This window comes from Camellia sinensis, chromosome 7 (genome assembly GCF_055761805.1).
Source record: "Camellia sinensis isolate YWXY chromosome 7, ASM5576180v1, whole genome shotgun sequence".
Lineage (NCBI taxonomy): Eukaryota > Viridiplantae > Streptophyta > Magnoliopsida > Ericales > Theaceae > Camellia > Camellia sinensis.
Genome location: NC_138967.1, coordinates 27,485,763 through 27,506,006, shown reverse-complemented (window position 1 = coordinate 27,506,006; position 20,244 = coordinate 27,485,763). Strand labels below are relative to the sequence as shown.

The following is a 20,244-nucleotide window of genomic DNA, read 5'->3' as shown; positions in this document are numbered from 1 at the left end:
TATATATTTATTTGTTAACCCAACTAACATATTTCACTTCACTTTCTTTCCTTATCTTTCTCTTTCCCTTCATTTTTTTTCCCCCTCTAAAAATTCAACATGTATAAAGAATGCCAATTCTTATGTCAAGAATTTGTTTTTGGTCACAATGCTAAACAAAATTTGAGAAATATAAAAACGAATCATCACTTCTGAGCCTAGCAGGAAAAACATAACCACAATAGACCATGGCCAAAATTCACATAATAATAATGCTAAAATGACGATCTTTAAACTGTAGTTTGATATCATCCCATATAACTACTTACCTACAACAACCATAAGTGATGTGGCACCATAAAAATTATGTGGATTAGGACCATATAAAGCATCACATCAAACAATACTCAAATATGATCCCCTACAATTATACTAACAATAATTTAAAATATTTATGTGTACAAAAGAAACCAAATACAAAATACACAGATATATGTGTATTCTGTATCCGACTCCTTTTGTACATATAGCGCAAATGATAATAATTACATAAATAGATAACCTAAACAACCACAACCATTCCCTTCAATTTCAACCACTAGGATTTTACCAACACACATGGACACAACCACGACAAGGCTTTGCCTAAACTACTCCACACAGTGACAAATAAGCATAGTTGATTAAATATTAGACTTTAAGAAATATACATGAGAGTTCCATTGCATGATTCTCTCTATATCCATTAAACTCTCAGCCGAATACCATTAATGCTGCAACAAAATCCAACCCTCAATTGACAAAGAGCCCAGACTATCCCTCATCATCAAATGAACAATACATTACAAAGTTGTATGCATCAACATTACCAAAAGTATCCTATCCAACTATTTCAGATCTCGAGCCAGCACCACAAAGAAGATGACGGTGAAGAAGGATCATAGCAAACTTTTGTCCACACAACCAAGTTAGAGGTTGCACCAAATATGTGCACGAGCCGTCCATTCACTTGGCCGGCCGACCAAGTGTGCCGGCCAAGCAACTGGACAACAGTGTTACGATTGGCCCTTTTGCTTTTAGCTTCTATTTTGAGTCTTTTGTTTCCAACAAGTGTGAATAGCCGTGTTTAGGTTATTTTTACTTTGTTTTCCTTTATGAAGTTGTATTTTGTATTTTGGTTAGTGGAAGGCTCAATATCTGGTTACAAACTATGTTGCCTAAATTGGGATGATTTGATTGATGTACACATGAGTCTGCTTTTCCAAGTCGCACATATTCAAAATAATTTCCAAAAGAAAATAGTCTATATTTGTTTGACATCACATAGTAAAGTTAGCATAATAATCAGAACATGAACATATACTGTACATAAAAAATGCATCATAATTACTACAGGTCAATCTTTGATCAAGTGAGTGGGGTCACATAGTGAAGGAAATAGAATGTTGTTTAGTCAAGTTGTTTCGTCCAATCAAAAGGTTGCCAATCTTTGACAAAACTCGCAACAGATTGCTTTTGTGTCTCCACTGAATCATGCTTCCTACGACCATACGTGTCCTCTTCCGGCAATCGCAGCATCCCCCTTATAACATTGAGTCCAAAGTTGCTTTTGAACTGCTTTTCATCGTCCATAACATGAGCAAACCCCTTATTCAATCCGAATTCAACATGGAAGTATGGAAAATCCTTGGGGATTGAACCACGCAACCCCTTTTCACTCGTATCAATGAGCTTCTTTGAATTGTGCTGGCTCCACTCATCTTCAGCTTCATCAATTGCCTGAAGCAAACTCGTTTTAGAAACATGTAAATAGCAAATAATCAAATATAAAAGAATTGTAAGTTAAATTTCATCAACATTGCTTGAGATCCAAAACACCCTTTAGTTTGGTCAGTAGCAGTATCAGGGATATCTTTTTCGTAATCCTTGTTTTTTCTAAGACCAATAATAAGATTTCACACAGTTTTCCATTAGTGATGACTACTTACTACCAGGCTAAAAAATGTAAGATGATAAAATCAGCCACCATATTTGGTTCAACGTCTAAATGCTCCATACTACAAGTTCACAACTACATTGTAAGAGAGAGAGATATATAATAAAATAAAATTCAACATACTGGTAGCAAATATATATGCTCTATAGTAGACTGTACATGGTATCAAACAATAAGGAGAATGCAATATTAAAACCACAGGCAAAATTCGACATGTGAAAAGCAACAAAATCAAAGTTCTAAATTACAATAAGAGGTCCAACAGAGCAAAGTTGGAGACTTGGCGGCCTTAAAAAGAATGGAAGATCACCCAACCTAGTCAACTTTATGACCTCTCTCATAACATTCAACATTTATAAGTATTCAATTTGCCAAGGGTCAAAAAGAAGTAAAAGGGTATGTTAGTAGGTTAAATCATATGAATAATTGCCTCAGAAGTCTAATTGAGGGGATTGGGCTGGGCGGGTTTTCAGCTAATCTACACATCTTTAAGCTGCTCATCAACTTCGCAGCATAAAAGACACCACTCAAATGAATGGATACAATTGACAAGCAGTGTGGGGCTTAAAAAAATTGATACTATAATAATGATAATACCTAAAACACTGAAATCAGTTTTTTCCATGCCAGCAGTCCACGTTCTATAGTTTCAAAGAATATTCAGAAGCTTAAAGTCCATAATCCAAAGAACTTGTGTCATTGTATGATATAAAAAGTAAAATACAAAAAAAATTTGCATAACATAGTTTTATGTCTAACATTTTTTAGCACTTGGTTTTCTTCTGAAAAAATGATTTCAATTTTCTTCTTTGCACTCACTTCACAAGCGCTACTAGTTATGCCACTGAGACAACACTGCTGGGTATATGTAGAGAGACTGCCCCAATACAACACACAGTGATATTTGAACTAAATCCACTTGTTTTTGTATCATTATATTGACATGGTCCATGGATCCACTTTGAAGTAATCACAAAGATTGAATAGAAGAAGCTCTGATTCTCTCACTTGTGAGTTAGTGTCATGTTAAAACTTAAACAGTGTAACACAGATGAAGGTATTTTCAAGCAACATTGTCCTACTAGCATTAAAAAAATAAAAAAAATAAAACATACAACTAATTAGTATCTCTATGTCAATGTTGAATGGCTAAATTAAACAAATCAGCATCTAATTCCAGAGCAGATATATCCTGCTTGTACAGAGGGAATTTTTTTGATCATAGGGAACTTGATTACATAAACTCCATGGGATGCCCATTACACGAATGTCATCTCATTCTTTGATTTTTAGAAAATCACAAGGGTTTATTAAAAATGAAACAGAAAGAAGGCATGGGGAAGGTGAATTGTCAGCCCATTAAAAGGCAACACTTGCAAAAAAAGTGATTCAATATCAATATGCAATCTGAATACTAGCAAATAAAATTGAAAATGAACGTAGAAAACCACACCTTTTTAAAATAGAGAGGTGCCTGTTTGGATATGTCTTGGGGCTAAGGAATGCACTCAACCATACAATGACGCCTTTGCTGCGCCATCCCCATCACAGTTTCAAGGAACACTACATCCTTCTCTTGCTTTGCGAACATCACGATAAGGCATTTCTTGAAGCTGCGAATTTCATCCCACACATTATTGTCAACAGCCCTTGTGGCGGATTCATGCTGTTACACATAAAAATAATGATAGAATAAAAATCATAATGATGAAATCAACAATAACAACAATGAAGAAAGAGATGGTGACTGGATATCCCATGAGAATGAAATAAGTGATTGAACATAAAGCAACCGATTTGAGTCCAAAACAATAACAAGTGAGGTTGGGACTGCACATCCTATGAGAATGAAAAAACTCTATCTATTGCTCCTACGTAAGGTTTTTAAAATCGGGATCCTACGTTGGATCGTTGGAGGTGTTTATAGGATCGAATCGTAGAATCGGATCGAGGATCGTAAGATCCTACCGAAAAAGACAAATTACATAATAATTTAATTTAAATAAATATTTATTATAAAGTATACACAAAATGAGCCTATATTTTATTAAAAAGAAGTGAAAATATTGTGAAAAATATAATACTCCATGTAAAATGTACATATAATAATATACAATAGAAAACTCAATGGTAAAAGTTTTGTTAAAACTTATCATCTTACCATCACCTACTACACTTACCACCACCTACTACCATCACCTACTACACCTACCACCATCCACCTACTCCACTACATCTCCTATATAAGGAACCATTTGTAATAGACAAAATATCAGATATCAATCAATAATACATCAATTTTTAACATGGTATCAGAGCAAGGTTAAGCACTTAGTATTTTTCGCTTCACCGGCGGGCGGCAACCTCGCCTTGGCCGCCCGCCGGACCTCAACCTAATCCGCTAGAATTTTCTACACATACCTTGAAATTTATTCAAGTCCACCACCACTGCCCCTCCTCTCACTGTTGACCTTAACCCGTCACTGCAGTCCCATCACTCTGATCAACGGCTGGACACACACACACTGCCGGCACCATCGCAGCCACCTTCGGCATGGCCAACCTCATCGCCCGCCCCTTCGGCGGCTTCGCTTCCGACTACTCCGCCAGATTCTTCGGCATGAGAGGCCGCCTATGGACCCTCTGGCTCCTCCAAACACTCGGCGGACTCTTCTTCTTCCCTGTTTCCAATCTGTGTCTTTGCTGGTCTGGCATGAGCTGAGGACGAAGCTTGTGACATGTCTCATGGTACTGGAGGAAGTATGCTGCTCATAAGGCACACTTATGCACGGTTGACAAGGTTGGTGAAATCTTTGAACGAGCTGTGCAATCTGCAACATACTGTTTCGCTATTATGATAATGTTAAGAAGTTTGTGGCCATTCTGGAAGAAGAGATGAAACAACATAACAACTACATTGATATGGAACCAGAAGCTGTTCCTGATGATGCAGTCTCGATGCTTGAAATTGCGTGTCTCCCACTACCCCATACCCACCATATTTTTTTTTAATATTTCCACCTTTTCATTTTTTGTTTTTATTTTTTTTATTCATCACCCCACTTGGGCATGTTTCATCCGGGTGCTTCTTTTGCTTATCCCTATTTTTTTATTCCCTTTGTTCCCACCATCTCTCTTCAAACCCACTATCTTTTTTTTAATCAACCTCACTTTCTTTACACCCCACTTTCACTCACACTCACATGGGCTTGTCCCATTCTCCTCTCATCTTTTCAACTTTTCTTTCAATTTTTTTTTCCAAAGTATTTGATCTGCCCAAGACGTGGCACAACACTTTATTTTATATATTATTATTATTCTTATTATTTCAACCAAAAAAAAAAAGAAAACAGAGGCAGAATTGCACACCAAACCTTCCCTTATTTTATTCATGTCGGGACTCACCCCGATCACCATTTTACATAAAAAAAAAAAAAAAAAAAAAAAAAAAAAAAACAACCAAAACCCAAACAACCACATACACAAGCGGGATTTTTCTTCTCTACTCTGCCGCCTGTCTTTTCTTCTTGCCTCCGTCCTGGACGGCCCTTGACGGTGTTGCCTCCGTGCTTTCTAGACCACCAAGCAAGTTTCCTCCTCCCTGCTCCTCCACTACAGCATATGGTGGCCCTCCAAATCGGAACATCACGGTGGCCTTCCGCTTCAGCTCCTTGTTTTCTGCCTTCAGCACACTTATCTCTGCTCGCGCATCCTTATACATGCGCTGGAGCAGAGCCAGTTGGGAGTTTAACTGTTGCACCTCATTTGTCCTGCTCTGCAGCCGGTGCGACAAATTTGTGACCGCAGTCATGGTTTCCACACATGACTTCAGAGTATACTGATTGGCCTCAATATCAGTTTGCACTGCCATTTTTTGCTCCACCGACCGCATCGGAAAGTTCAACGGAGCAAAACCAGAGGTGTTTGGTTGAGGTTCACTGGCCACCGCACTAGTTATTTCTCTTGTGGACTCGTTCAGTTCTGGAAAGAGCGTGAGCAGACCACGGGAAGAGGAGGCCATGTTCTGGGTAGCTGGACGGGAAGAAGAGGCCATGTTGCTGAGTGTTTCCGAGACGGGTTGGTTACAGAGTATTACAGAGTTTCTCTCTCAGCAAAGGAAGAGTTTTTTTCAGAGGATTTTCAGAAGTTTTTTGTCTGCCTCAGCCTCCGCATTGATTTATATAGAACATGACGAAGAGGCCGACACGCGCACTGTCGATCACGTGCATCGCCGCGTGTCTGGCGCGCCTTTTGATGGCTCGTCTTTTAATGAATTGGGCACGCCTTTTGATGGCACGCCTTTTGACAACATTGGGCACACCTTTTGAGGGTGCAACTTTTTCAACGGTCCGACATGACCCCATAAACTGTCCCGACATTGATTCCGGTTAGCATACAGTGTCCTCTACAACGTTATGACACCACCATACAGTGTCCTCTACAACGTTATGACACCACCATCCAGTGTCCTCTACAACGTTATGACACCACCATCCAGTGTCCTCTACCACGTTATGACACAACCATCCAGTGTCCTCTACAACGTTATGACACCACCATCCAGTGCCTTCACCAACGGTCTGACACGACCATACAGTGTCTCCTATCCTCTTTTATTTTTATGTATTTTCTTGTTTTGTTCCTCTCTCCAAACTCAAGTTGGTTAGTTTCTATCCTCCTTGAGTTTGCGGGGGGCTGTTAAAACTTATCATCTTACCATCACCTACTACACTTACCACCACCTACTACCATCACCTACTACACCTACCACCATCCACCTACTCCACTACATCTCCTATATAAGGAACCATTTGTAATAGACAAAATATCCGATATCAATCAATAATACATCAACCTACTACACCTACCACTATCCACCTACTCCACTACATCTCCTATATAAGGAACCATTTGTAATAGACAAAATATCAGATATCAATCAATAATACATCAATTTTTAACAAGTTTGTATTTTATCAAAAAAGAAGGTGAAGAAGAAGAAGAATTCTATAACAAAATAATTCACAATTTACAATAATACATAAAAAGAGAAGAAAAAATATTTAATAAAGTTGGATATGAAAATAGATTAAGAACTCAAAAGAGTAGCTTAACCGAATGATAAGATTTGTCGTTAGCATCCCTGGTGGAGCGGATTCAAGTCACAAAAATAATCTCTCCAAAAATTGGGATAAAGTTGCAATCATCTTACCCTCGTTAGACTCCGCTAAAGCTAAGTTCGTTTTTCCGACTATTTAATTTTCTTAAATTACCGCAATATTTGAATATTTGTTTCCTAATTTGTTTTTCTTAGTCTATTTGATTCAATACGACTTAATTTTTATCATTTATTTTGACCACGTAAATTGGTATTTAGACAATAAACATAAAATTTACAATAAAATATGTCATACAATACAAAATAAGGCTTGTAAATTGGATCGGATAGGATCGGATTCGGATCAGGATTCCATGATCCTATAAGATCCCACTACCAGGATCGAAAGATCCTACCTATAAGGAGATTTTTACACGATCCGGATCGATTGTACTTAAATGGATCGTAAGATCGTAGGATCGTAAGATCCGGATCGGGATTCTGATAACCATTCCTACGCACAACCTATTTAAGTCCATTTTCTCCCACAAGCAATTAAACAGTAGTACTTATTAATATTATAATTAATACATGCCTCTCTAGAATTTTATGTTCAACTAGCATTCAATGCCTTATCATTATCACTTGTGATGGGCAGAAACCTCCCGACCACGAACGGCAGCTGGAACTAAATGACAGACTATTTTGTACAGTGTCATTTAACAAATGGACCTGTTTAAAAGGCGTAGATACAAACGCGAGGCATGGATACGTACGATGCAAAAGGGAGAAAGCTGACACAATAAATTTTAAAAAATAAGGACGCAACAAAGCAGAGACATGTCAACAAAAAAATAGATATTTATATATATTTATCCACCAAAAAAAAAATAGATATTTATATATACATGAGAATAATAACAATTGCTTTATTTTTACGTTAAAAAAACATTATATTTCATCAAAATAGTAAGGAATTATTTTCCACATTGTATATATTAGAAAATAATTGCGAACAAAAAACTCTAATAATCTATTTTAGAAAACTTTTTCATAAACAAATTAGAAGTGTTAGGCATTAGAATTTTGAGAATTAAATAGTTGAAAGGAGTGACTAATAGTCATTACATCCACATTGCTTTGATTTGAATCATTGACTCCCAGCTTATTTCTTCAAACTTGCGATGTCTCGTGTGTGTGCATAAATCAATGGACACGTGTATCCCTCAGGTGTCCAAAGCGTGTCCAGTTCTAAAAGAAATAACAAGACACATTTGGACATGCTTCCAACACGTGACAGGAGCGTCCGATGAGTTATAATGTTTGGTATAGACACGAAACCTCCTTGTAAGTGTCCATGCTTCTTAATTTTTAACAGCTATAAAATGAAGAATAAATAATAAAAATGTTAGGTTCCTTTATTGTCAAATCCTCGTACAAACTTTGTTTTGAAAAGTTGTAATTTTTCCTTGTTTTTTGTCTTTCCCGCTCGAGCGGGACCATTGGCGCTCGAGCGTAATATGTGATGTCTCAGTAGTTGGTCATGTCTGTAAACATACTGAGAAGTGTGAATTCGCGCTCAAGCGTGTGTTCTAGCGCTCAAGCGGAAACCTGTTTGGTCACATGCGTATTTTACTAAAGCCACTCGAGCGGGCTGTCCTGCACTCGAGCGGAGATCGCGACGTCTGTTTTCTATATATATCTGTTTAGGCTAATTTTAGGGTTTACTTTTTCCTAGATCTTGTTTAAGAGTCTTAGGGTTTTGTTTGAGATTTTCTTCTGAAAGTCTTGTTGAGTTTTCTTTGATGATTTGAGAGAGTTCTAAACTTATGATCTAAGATACATACATCAAGGAGTTTGTTGCTTCATATCCAAGAGTGTTCTCTTCGGTGGATTCCGAAGATCTAAACGTGGAGTTTCAAAGGAGTTTGATTCTGTACGTAGTCGTTGATTCGACAAGTGAAGTTGTGGATTCAACTTCAGATTAATCAGTTCCGAGCCGAAGGCTTGGTGAAAGAGTTACAGAAAGTTCGAAGACAAATTGGATGAGTGGGGTAATTTGTTTGTTATCTTTATAACCTTTCTTTCTTCAGTAGTGGATTGATTAGTGGTGGTTCGCCCATGGTTTTTTATTACAATTGAAGATTCTTCAATTGTGATTTTTTCACGTAAAAATCGTTTGTCGATTTATTGTTTATTTCTAAAACAACAATCTAAATCACTTTGGTAAGTGCTTGATGATTTAGATTGTGTGTTTTGAATAATTGGGAATTGAAATATTTTAATCTTGATCTAATCACGAATCACTTAGGATTTTCAATTGATATCAAAGCAGGTCACTCTTTGTTTTTATCAAAACTATAGGGGTGTGATTTTGTGTGACTAGTGATATGGATTCAATTCGTAAAGGTAACTTGACCCATAGACTTCCTTTACTCGATGGTACAAACTATTCTTATTGGAAAGCTTGTATGAGAACGTTTTTAAAATCCATCGATGAGAAAATTTAGCACTGCGTGATCTATGGGTGGAGTGAACCTATTGTCACCATTGATGGTGCTGATATTCCTAAACCCCTTGATAAATGGGACACAGCCGATTACCAAAACTCAAGTTGGAACAGTAAGGCTCTAAATTCCCTTTTTTGCTCCGTCACACCTGAAGAGTTTCGTCGTATCTGCACGTGTGAGGTAGCAAAAGAGGCTTAGGACATTCTTGAAACAATTCACGAAGGTACTATTTCTGTCAAAAGGTCAAAACTTCAACGTCTCACATCTGCCTTTGAAACCCTTTTTATGCGTGATGATAAGACGTTTGATGATTTCTATGCAAAACTTAGTGACATCGTGAATTCCTATTTCACACTCAGTGAAAAAATCCCTGAAGCTAAAGTTGTTGAAAAAATTTTGAGGTCTTTATCCGAGAGATTCCAATCAAAAGTGAAAGCCGTTGAGGAGGCTCAGAATGTTGATATCCTCAAGCTTGATCAGTTGGTTGGAAACTTGTAGACTTATGAAGCTCACCAGATTTCTAAGAAAAAACAAAAAGATAGTGTAACTTTCACTAGTGCTCATGAGACTGCAAAAACTTCGAAGACTGAGTTTGATTTAGAATCTAAGAAGACGGCTATGTTTACTAAACAGTTTAAAAAAAATTTTGAAGAAAAAGAAGCCTAATTTCAGAGACTCTATTTCAAAAGACAAGAGTAATGAAAAATCCAAAACTTTTCCACCAAAACTTGCTCCAAAAACTGAAAAGAAGATTGTAAAGGGGCAAAGGTCAAGTGCTATGAATGTTAAAGGTTTGGCCATATTGCACTTGAATATCCTTCGAAAAAGAATCGAAAGAAAGTTTACACAGTGACTTAGGATGATGAAAGCGGGTCGGAGCAAGAACCCGAAGAACTTGAATCCGGTGAAGACGAGGATAGTGCTTTCATGGCATTTTGATCCACTTTCACTCAACCTCTTCCAAAGCCAGCAGAATTAGCTCGTGGTCAGAACCTGCATCATGCTCCCACCTTTGATGGGAGTACCTTCTTGTATTGGAAGATCAGAATGAGGGCGTTTCTGAGAGCTTGTGACCCAAAAGGCTGGCAAGCCATTGAAGAAGATACAGAAAGTGCTGACAATCTGAGCAATCAGAGAGCCCTGATTACTATTCGTGGAGCAATTTCTGATGAAGAACAACAACGCGCTCACTGCACAAAGGCTAAAGATGCATGGGAAATTCTTAGCCAATTTCATGAAAGAGGAGATTCACCTTCACCACCATCCAACAACTTTCCTACCTTAGTTGCTAGATTGGATGAGGTAAAGGAGAACGAAGAGCAAAAAGAGGATGATGAAACATCAGAAGACAATGACGAGATTAGTGGTGATGAACTGCAACAAGCTTACGAAAAGCTTTACGAGGAATCTCTGAATTTGTCCAAAATCAATGACAAACTCTCTCTCAAAGCTCAAAGTATGTGAAAGCGAGAATGTCAAGCTAAAAGGAGAGCTTGTAGCAGCAAAGCAGAATGTCATCAAGATCTCAAGAGACAGGCAAGACCTATGTAGAAAACTTCTATCCTGTGAAACTGAAAGGAATGAACTTCTGAAAGTGTATTCCACATATGAAGAGAAGCTTGAAAGCCTTGAGATGTCACAAGCCACATTGGAAGAGAGAGTCTGTCAGAAAGATGAAGAACTCTGTATTGCTAGAGCCACAATTGCAATGTGGAACAAAGGTTCCAAATCATTAGAAGACATCCTCGGGTCTCAACAAATGGGTTGTGACAAAAGTGGGCTAGGCGATGGTGCGACAACTCACAAGGGACAGGCCTCTACTTCACATGACCTGAAGACTCAAGCAAAGGGAAAGTTGAAGGTAGACCAAGGTGATCCCTCTCTTCATCTACCTAAAGGGGGTAAGATCAACAAAAAGAAGGTAAAACCTATTTTTGTTTGTCATCACTGTGGTAAGTATGGCCACATTCGTCCTTATTGCTTTGAATTGTTTGGTAAGGTGTCTCAAAAGGGTAGAAATTCGAATACTTTTTGGGTTAGGAGACAACCTTACATGTCTAGGGGGAATACCAAGATTCATGAGAGTGTTCACAACGCCAAGACATTTACCAAGACCAAAAAGATTTAGGTGAGAAAAGATGATTTGGCTTGTTTAGTTGTTCACACTGCTCTAAAAGCACGTGACTCACACATGTGGTATCGTGATAGTGGGTGCTCTCGTCACATGTCCGGTAACAAATCCTACTTCACCTCCCTTGAAAAATATGGAGGAATTGTTACCTTTGGAGATGGCGGCACTTCTACAGTCATTGGTAAGGGCTCTATAAGTGTTGATGGTCTTCCCAAGCTGGAAAATGCTCTTCTTGTTGATGGTCTTAAAGCAAATCTTTTGAGCATTAGTCAAATGTGTGATTCCCACCATGAAGTATTGTTTTCAAAAAATAAATGTGAAATTTTGGATAAAAAGGGAAATACTGTCTTGCATGGGGTCCGCACATCTGATAACTGCTATGGGATTGTTACTACCAATGATCTCACTTGTCACTCTGCCATCATAAGTAACATTGATTTGTGGCATCAAAGATTAGGTCACATGAATTTCAAAAACCTAACTAAGATTGCCAACAAAGAGCTTGTGGAAGGAATGCCTAAACTGGGTAAGAATCTGAACCATGTGTGTAGACCATGTCAACTTGGAAAGCAAACCCGTGCCCCTCACAAAAAGGTGAACAGCTTTACAACCAAACATCCTCTTAAATTGGTTCACATGGATTTAATGGGTCCTACTCGCACTGAAAGCATTGGAGGTAAAAGATATATTTTTTTAACTGTTGATGATTTTACTCGATTTTCGTGGGTAAATTTTTTAAGGGAAAAATATGATACGTTTGATGCTTTCCAGGTCTTAGTCCTTAAAATCCAAAATGAACAGGGTGTTTCCATTGGGCGTATCATAAGAATCCGAACTGATCATAGTCGTGAGTTTGAAAACAGTTCGTTTTCGGATTTTTGTGATATGCATGGAATTAAGCATGAATTTTCTGCACCTATTACTCCACAACAAAATGGAGTGGTTGAGAGGAAGAACTGAGTTGTTCAAGAAATGGCTAAGGTCATGCTCCTTAGTAAGAAACTTCCTCTAAAATTTTGGGCTGAAGCCCTAAATACTGGTGTTTATGTCATAAATCGCGTGTATTTAAGGCCCGACACGTTACAAACTCCATATGAATTGTGGAAGGGTTTGAAACCTAATGTAAAATACTTCAAAACTTTTGGGAGTAAGTGTTACATTTTCAAAGATAGAGAGCCTTTGGACAAATTTGACTCCCGAAGTGATGAAGGTATTTTTCTAGGGTATTCAACCACTAGTAAGGCTTTTCGAGTCTATAACCTGCGAACTTCTTTAATGGAATGTGGTTATAAATGACACAGGTTCACCTACTCCAGTAACAAACGAGGATGACAATGGTGAGTCTCCAATCCTGGATACTGAACCACAAAGTCAAAGAGAAGCTGAGATTTAAGCACAAGAAGTTGTGACAACACCATCCTCACAGGTAAGTTCAAGTCCAAAGAGTGCACAAAGAAACATCACTCCTGATGCTTCTGTCACCGCAAGTCCTGAGTTCAAACCATCAACAAGGGTGAAACTGAATCATCCAACTCAACAGGTGATTGGAAGTGTATCGGATCGAATGAAAACCCGAAGACAAATTCGGAATGAGGTATCACATGTGTTATGTTTCATTAATTGAACATAAGAGTTTTAAAGAGGCCTTGCTAGATGATAGTTGGGTCAATGCTATGCATGAAGAATTAGGTCAATTTGAACGTAACAATGTTTGGACTCTAGTTCCCAGACCTAGAGACATGAATGTGATAGGTACCAAGTGGATCTTTAAAAATAAATCTGATGAGAATGGTACTATGGTTAGAAATAAAGCTAGGTTGGTGGCTCAAGGCTACACACAAGTAGAGAGTGTTGACTATGATGAGACGTTTGCCCCAGTTGCACGTCTCGAATCTATTCGTATTTTACTTGGTGTTGCATGTTTTCTTGGTTTCAAATTGTTTCAAATGGATGTGAAAAGTGCCTTTCTGAATAGGTACTTGAAACAAGAGGCCTATGTTGAGCAACCAAAAGGGTTTGAGAACCCTAAATGTCCAAATCATGTCTACAAGTTAGACAAGGCTTTGTATGGGTTGAAACAAGCCCTTCGGGCTTAGTATGATAGACTTACTACCTTTCTTCTTGATAATGATTTTCAAAGGGATAGTGTCGATAAGACTTTATTTGTGAAAATACTAAGTCTCATATTCTTGTTGCTCAAATTTATGTTGATGCTATTGTGTTTGGATCCACTGCTGATCATCTTGTGAAATATTTTTCGGATTGCATGACACATGAGTTTGAAATGAGCATGATGGGAGAGTTGTCTTATTTTTTGGGTCTTCAAATTAAACAATCTCCTTCAGGTACGTTTGTTTCTCAGTCTAAGTATGCCAAAAATCTTGCGTCAAAGTTTGGTCTTGAGTCTGCCAAACATGCTCGCACTCCCATGAGCACCAATCTCTACCTTTCCAAAGATTCCTCTGGTACTGATGTTGATCCTACCCTGTTTAGGAGTATGATAGGGAGTCTTCTTTACCTCACAGCCAGTCATCCTGATATTGCTTTCAGTGTAGGTGTTTGTGCCCGTTACCAAGCCAGCCCTAAAGAGTCTCATCTTCTTGCTGTCAAACGCATCATTAAATGTGTTAATGAGACATTGGGGTATGGAGTTTGGTTTTCTACTGATACTACAGCTGAAATAACTGGTTTTTCTGATGCCGACTGGGCAGGGTGTGCTGATGATAGGAAGAGTACATCCGGGGAGTGTTTTTACCTTGGGAATAATTTGGTTTCCTGGCATAGTAAAAAGCAAAATGCCATCTCCCTTTCGACTGCTAAGGCGGAGTACATTGCTGCAGGGAGTTGTTGTGCACAAATGTTGTGGATGAAGTAAATGCTTCATGATTATGGAATAGAACAAAACACTCTCACTCTTTTCTGTGATAGCACAAGTGCCATAAACATTTCAAAAAATCCTGTCCAACATCTCGCACCAAACACATTGACATTCGTCATCATTTTATTCGAGAGTTAGTGGAATAAGGCCTTGTTGTTCTTGAACATGTACCCATTGAGCATCAAAAAGCTGGTATTTTTACAAAATCCCTTGATCTTCTTCGGTTTGAGTTTCTTATAAAGACTTTGAGTGTAATGCTCAATAACTAGGGTATTTCCTGTTTTCTAATATGGGTGTGAGTGGTTGGCTTATTGTATACTTGGGTGTGATAATCTCATTGTCATTGAGTCCTGATATCTTTGCATCAAAAATTTATATGAACACTGCTCATGTTGCTTACAAGATCTCATTCTTCTTTGTTCATAGCTCATTCTGAATGCCATACTCATTTATTTCATGATCTCATTATGTACACATCCTTGAGATAAACTATTGCAGGGGTTTCCGCACAAGTGATCAAAGTTCTCTATGGACCACTAACAGTGTTTCTTGTACTTTTTCAGAGAAATTGACCTATACTAGTATATCATGGGTGATGTTGAGTCTCCTATACTAGTATATCATGGGTGATATTGAGTCTTTTAACCATCTACCATCTTTTTTCACTTCCATGGTTTCTCCCTCAGTTCATTGAAATCCGGGCATTAGGAAAAGGCTACCTCAGAGGCACAAACCAAGCCATCCTTTCTAATTTCATTCTTCTCTGGTTTGGTCTCCATACTCTTGAGCGTGCATGTCACCAGTGAGTGCCCAAAAGAAAGAAAAGTTCAAAAAAAAAAAAAAAAAAAGGGGAATCATTGATTGAGAGGGAGCCTCCGCGTTTACTCAACAAATACCCCATGATTCCTAGTGGTTTGACTTTTCTCTGTGATGTTCAGTTACTCTAGTCAGAGGTCCAGCCATCCGATCACCACAAGGATTAACTCTAGCTTTGTGGCTCTCAAGGATTGCACACACACACATTCTATTTGTGAGCTCTCATGGGTGTTTTTCAGTTATGCATTCGTATGTTGCTCATGTCATTGATTAAATTCTATCTGTTCTGTTCATGACCCGGTGTTTCAAATTTTTTTACAAGTTTACAGGATTCATAATTGATGGAGTATCTTATCCTAGTGGTACAGTCTTCCAATTGGACTCCCCGCTGGTAACAGGACATCTTAGGTGTTTTTTTTGTTTTTATTATAAATAAAAAAAATAAAAAATAAAAAATAAATAAATAAATAAATAAAAATAATTTGATGTCTTGTCCCCGCTCCAGCGGACATTCCCACGCTCGAGCGTGGTTTTGGGTCTTGCAGCATTTTTGCCCATGCTTTACAGTTCTGTGAGGGTTATTTTTGAGCTCGAGCATCCTTTTTAGCGCTCGAGCGGGTCTCTGCGTGCTTTGTCTCACGCTCGAGCGTTAAACCCCACGCTCGAGCGGCCTAATTTTGTTTAAAACTCCCTCCCTCGACTCTTCAGTTCCTTTTTCCCCCATTTTTCAGTCTCTCTTCCCTAGGGCTTGGATTGCGATCTCTTTGGGGCTTGATTTTGCCATCCTCCTTCCTGTGTCATCTCCGATTCAACTTTGGTAAGTTTTTCCCTCTCTTTCTCTTTGATTTTCTCTGTCATTTCGACATTTGTGGAGGTCATTTTTAGGTTTTTTTTTGTTTAGTTTTTTCTCCCTTACCTCACACACTTTCACCGAGTCTTAGTTTCCTCTTCATGGTGAGTTTTGTTGGTGGATACCTCTTTGATTTTCTGAGTTTTTATGTCGTCTGATGTGTCCATAGTTCTAGGGTTCATTGTTCTCTCATCTCTCACTTATATGTTGCTTTGGCGTGTTTGCTTCAGCTTTGCTAGGTTTTGGATACAAATTCATTTTTTTTTATCCATTATATTGTCATTCATATTATGGTATCATATTATGCTCATACTCATATTATGCAAGTCTGTCATTGTTATTATGCTAGGTTTTGCTATCTTTCTAACTCTGTTACTCATGTTTGCTGTGCTTTGTTACTTTGATTTTTTATTTGGGCTTGTTTTGTTTTTTTTTTACTTTAGTTGTATTTGGTGTCACCATGTCTGCTCCCAAAAGACGAAAGTCTACAATGTCGCGTCCTTAGTTTAATCGTGATAGATTTCCCTCTGCAACACAAGCCAAGTTATTCCATAAGTCATTTGCGTCTAGGACTGTTCACCTCGAACGTCATGTCCAGCCCAATACCTTCGAGTCTATTCCCATCTGTCCCTTGTTTGATCCATTAGGCGAAGACTTGGTTTTGTCCTTCTCCGGACGCCAAAGTCTTGACTGGGTCTGTGAGTTTTTCTGTAATATTAAGAATATCGATGACATTAGTCCTTCCTTCACCACCTGGGTTCAGTCTAAGTCCATCTCTGTCACTCCCGAGCTTATTAGAGGGCTTCTTAGTATTGACCAAGTGTTTCCAGAACATTATCCTTTTCCGGTTCGTCCTACTTGTGATTTTAATGTTGTGGCTGAAGTTTTGTGTGGTGCTCCTCGTAACTGGATTAAGGGCACTTTGATTAAACAATTTGAACTCCTTCCCAAGTTTCGACTGCTTAATCTTATTGTGTGCGCTAATATTATTGTCACCACACACTCTTCTGAAATCAATCAAGAACAAGAGTTCGTTCTTTTCTGTATTGCTCGTCATATGTTCATCGATCTTGCCACCCTCATTATTCATAAGATGATTGCTGTCTTTGGTAACAAGCAATTAGGTCTCCCTTATGGTTGTTTAATCAACCGTCTCTTGTCCCAGCTTAAAGTTTCAGTTTTAGAGGATGATGAGTTTACCTTTCCATCTAGGCCATTCACTAAGAAGGCTGTTTCCCAAAGTCGTGCACATGTCAAGGGGAGTTTTCTAGAGTTGGTACTTTCGCAGGTACAGCAGCTGGACTTACCGAGGAGGCAAAGATTGATGCTGCCACAGCTGGTGGTGAGGAGGATGCTGTTCCACCCCGGACTTTGATGACCAGCTTCGACATTTCGAGGAGGTTGTGACACAGCGGTTGGATTTTCTGGATGCTAGGTTTGATGCCTTCGATGGCTGCCTAGGACAGTTGGAACAGTCCGCCGTCCAGACAACTACTCAGCTGGCTCACATTATTTCTTTGCTTCAGATTCAGCAGCCTCATCCTCCACCTGATGCTTGATCCCTTTGTTTGTTGGACTGTTTTGTCTCCTTGTCTCTCGGCCAAAAAGGGGGAGAAGTTTTTGGATGGACATGGTACAGATGGATATGGTACATTGATATATGAGTACATTGATATATGATGGATACTTTTGGTGTTTTTTTTGGTACATTGCTCTATGATGGATACTTTGTTTTTGTTACGGTACATTGATATTTGATGGATACTTTGTTCTTGTTATGGTATATTCATTTTGCTTTTTCATTCTGGATATAGTATAGTGGTTTTCTTTATATATATGTTTTGATATCTTCTTATGAAGTTCCACAGTTTTTGTTTTTCTGGTATGTTGCTTGTTGTCTCACAGGTGGATGTTTGATGGATTGTTCGAATGGCAGAGTTGTTTGTTGATTACAGAGTTGTTTTGTTTACTTATTTTCTAGGTTGTCAAGTTGACTAGTGCGTGTGTTTTAAGGAAAATTGTTTAGAAGAGTTTTGTCCGGGAATTGACAAAGGGGAACATTGTTAGGTTCCTTTATTGTCAAATTCTAGTACAAACTTTGTTTTGAAAAGTTGTAATTTTTCCTTGTTTTTTGTCTTTCCTGCTCGAGCGAGACCATTGGCGCTCGAGCGTAATATGTGACGTCTCAGTAGTTGGTCATGTCTGTAAACATACTGAGAAGTGTGAATTCGCGCTCAAGCGTGTGTTCTAGCGCTCGAGCGGAGACCTGTTTGGTCACACACGTATTTTACTGAAGCCGCTCGAGCGGGCTGTCCTGCGCTCGAGCGGAGATCGCGACCTCTGTTTTCTATATATATCTGTTTAGGCCAATTTTAGGGTTTACTTTTTCCTAAATCTTGTTTAAGAGTCTTAGGGTTTTGTTCGAGATTTTCTTCTGAAAGTCTTGTTGAGTTTTCCTTGATGATTTGAGAGAGTTCTAAACTTATGATCTAAAATACATACATCAAGGAGTTTGTTGCTTCATATCTAAGAGTGTTCTCTTCGGTGGATTCCGAAGATCTAAACGTGGAGTTTCAAAGGAGTTTGACTCTGTACGTAGTCATTGATTCGACAAGTGAAGTTGTGGATTCAACTTCAAATTAATCAGTTCCGAGACGAAGGCTTGGTGAAAGAGTTACAGAAGGTTCGAAGAAAAATTGGATGAGTTGGGTAATTTGTTTGTTATCTTTGTAATCTTTCTCTCTTCAGTAGTGGATTGATTAGTGACGGTTCGCCCGTAGTTTTTTATTACAATTGAAAGTTCTTCAATTGTGATTTTTTCACGTAAAAATTGTTTGTGTCGATTTATTGTTTATTTCTAAAACAACAATCTAAATCACTTTCGTAACTGCTTGATGATTTAGATTGTGTGTTTTGAATAATTGGGAATTGAAATATTTTAATCTTGATCTAATCACGAATCACTTAGGATTTTCAAAAAAGACAGATATCCTAACTTCTAAAGTGATAAATTAATGTTCATCCATAGCTTCAACAGAATCGCAAGTTGTTTCAGTAACATGAAAAGTGAAGAGATAACATATTAAGTTAACAAACTCGCAAGTTGTTTCAGTAACATGAAAAGTGAAGAGATAACATATTAAGTTAACAAACTAATACTAACCTGCGAAGTTAAAATGCAGCAATGACCCGGCACAATGGACGGCCAGTGTGGTAAACTGAGGTAGGTGAAATCGGCTATAGCAACCACAAGATGCCTTGACCTGCTGGGGTTCTCAAAACAGAATTGACAACACTCTTGCTGTGTCAAGATTCGCTGGGGAAAATTAGTCTTCTCATTTAACTTATTATCTTTGGCCCCTTTCTTCCGAATCTTTCTCCTTGGACCATCATCAAAATCATATTCATCATCTGCCCGACCAGATATACTGTAATGTTTATTTTGCGCTATCTTTTGGGTAAGGTGCATGTCAGAATCATCTATTTTCTTTCTTTGCCGAATAGATGTGTCATGTGTGCCATATCTGAAAAATTAAAGGAAAAAGAAATGATGAGAATGACAAGGTCTACTCAGAAAATATAGTAAGAAGACAAGGGAGGTTTATCAGGTAATTATGGGTCAAAAACATGCCAAACCTTATTTCTGGAAAACTGAAAAGTGTAAAGCCTGCTTGTTGGTATAGATTAAATTCAGCATAAATTATTTTCTAATGACAATATAAGAGACGGCATCTTACTCTCAATGGTAACACCTGAACAGAATAAATAATTGTGAGATAATAAATTACCTTCTTCTGTTTCCCTCATTTTGTGCTTCACTGGATTCTTCCACAGTACCTTGCTTCACTTTAATGTTCTCCACTTCTTTCTGGTAACAACAAATAAAAACACACTTCGAATTAATAATCAAAGAGAAATCCCAATCCTATTGTAACTGGTCCACCAAACACATCACCCCTTCTAACGTTAAAGCTCAAAAACAAATT

General features: G+C 38.2%; 2 protein-coding genes across 3 annotated transcripts in view; both read right to left on the bottom strand.

Annotated features, from left to right (window-relative positions):
* Window positions 1-1,272: 1,272 nt before the first annotated feature.
* LOC114299638 (uncharacterized) overlaps window positions 1,273-20,244 on the bottom strand; it is a 29,183-nt gene continuing 10,211 nt past the window's right edge. The window contains exons 8-11 of one of the 2 annotated variants that reach the window (XM_082877617.1): window positions 20,047-20,126; window positions 19,422-19,782; window positions 3,429-3,641; window positions 1,273-1,758 (exon numbers count right to left, since the gene is read on the bottom strand). In XM_082877617.1, coding sequence (XP_082733743.1) covers window positions 3,471-3,641; window positions 19,422-19,782; window positions 20,047-20,126 — 612 coding nt within the window. In that variant the 3' untranslated portion in view covers window positions 1,273-1,758; window positions 3,429-3,470. Of the gene's footprint in view, window positions 1,759-3,428; window positions 3,642-19,421; window positions 19,783-20,046; window positions 20,129-20,244 lie in introns of those variants that run through there. The other variant, XR_014335104.1, reaches the window with a different exon arrangement.
* On the bottom strand, window positions 1,429-2,328 carry LOC145795693 (uncharacterized). Its single transcript, XM_082880558.1, has 2 exons — window positions 2,224-2,328; window positions 1,429-1,758 (listed from the first exon to the last, which is right to left on the bottom strand). The coding sequence occupies exons 1-2, from the start codon at window positions 2,326-2,328 to the stop codon at window positions 1,429-1,431; spliced, it is 435 nt and encodes a 144-aa protein (XP_082736684.1).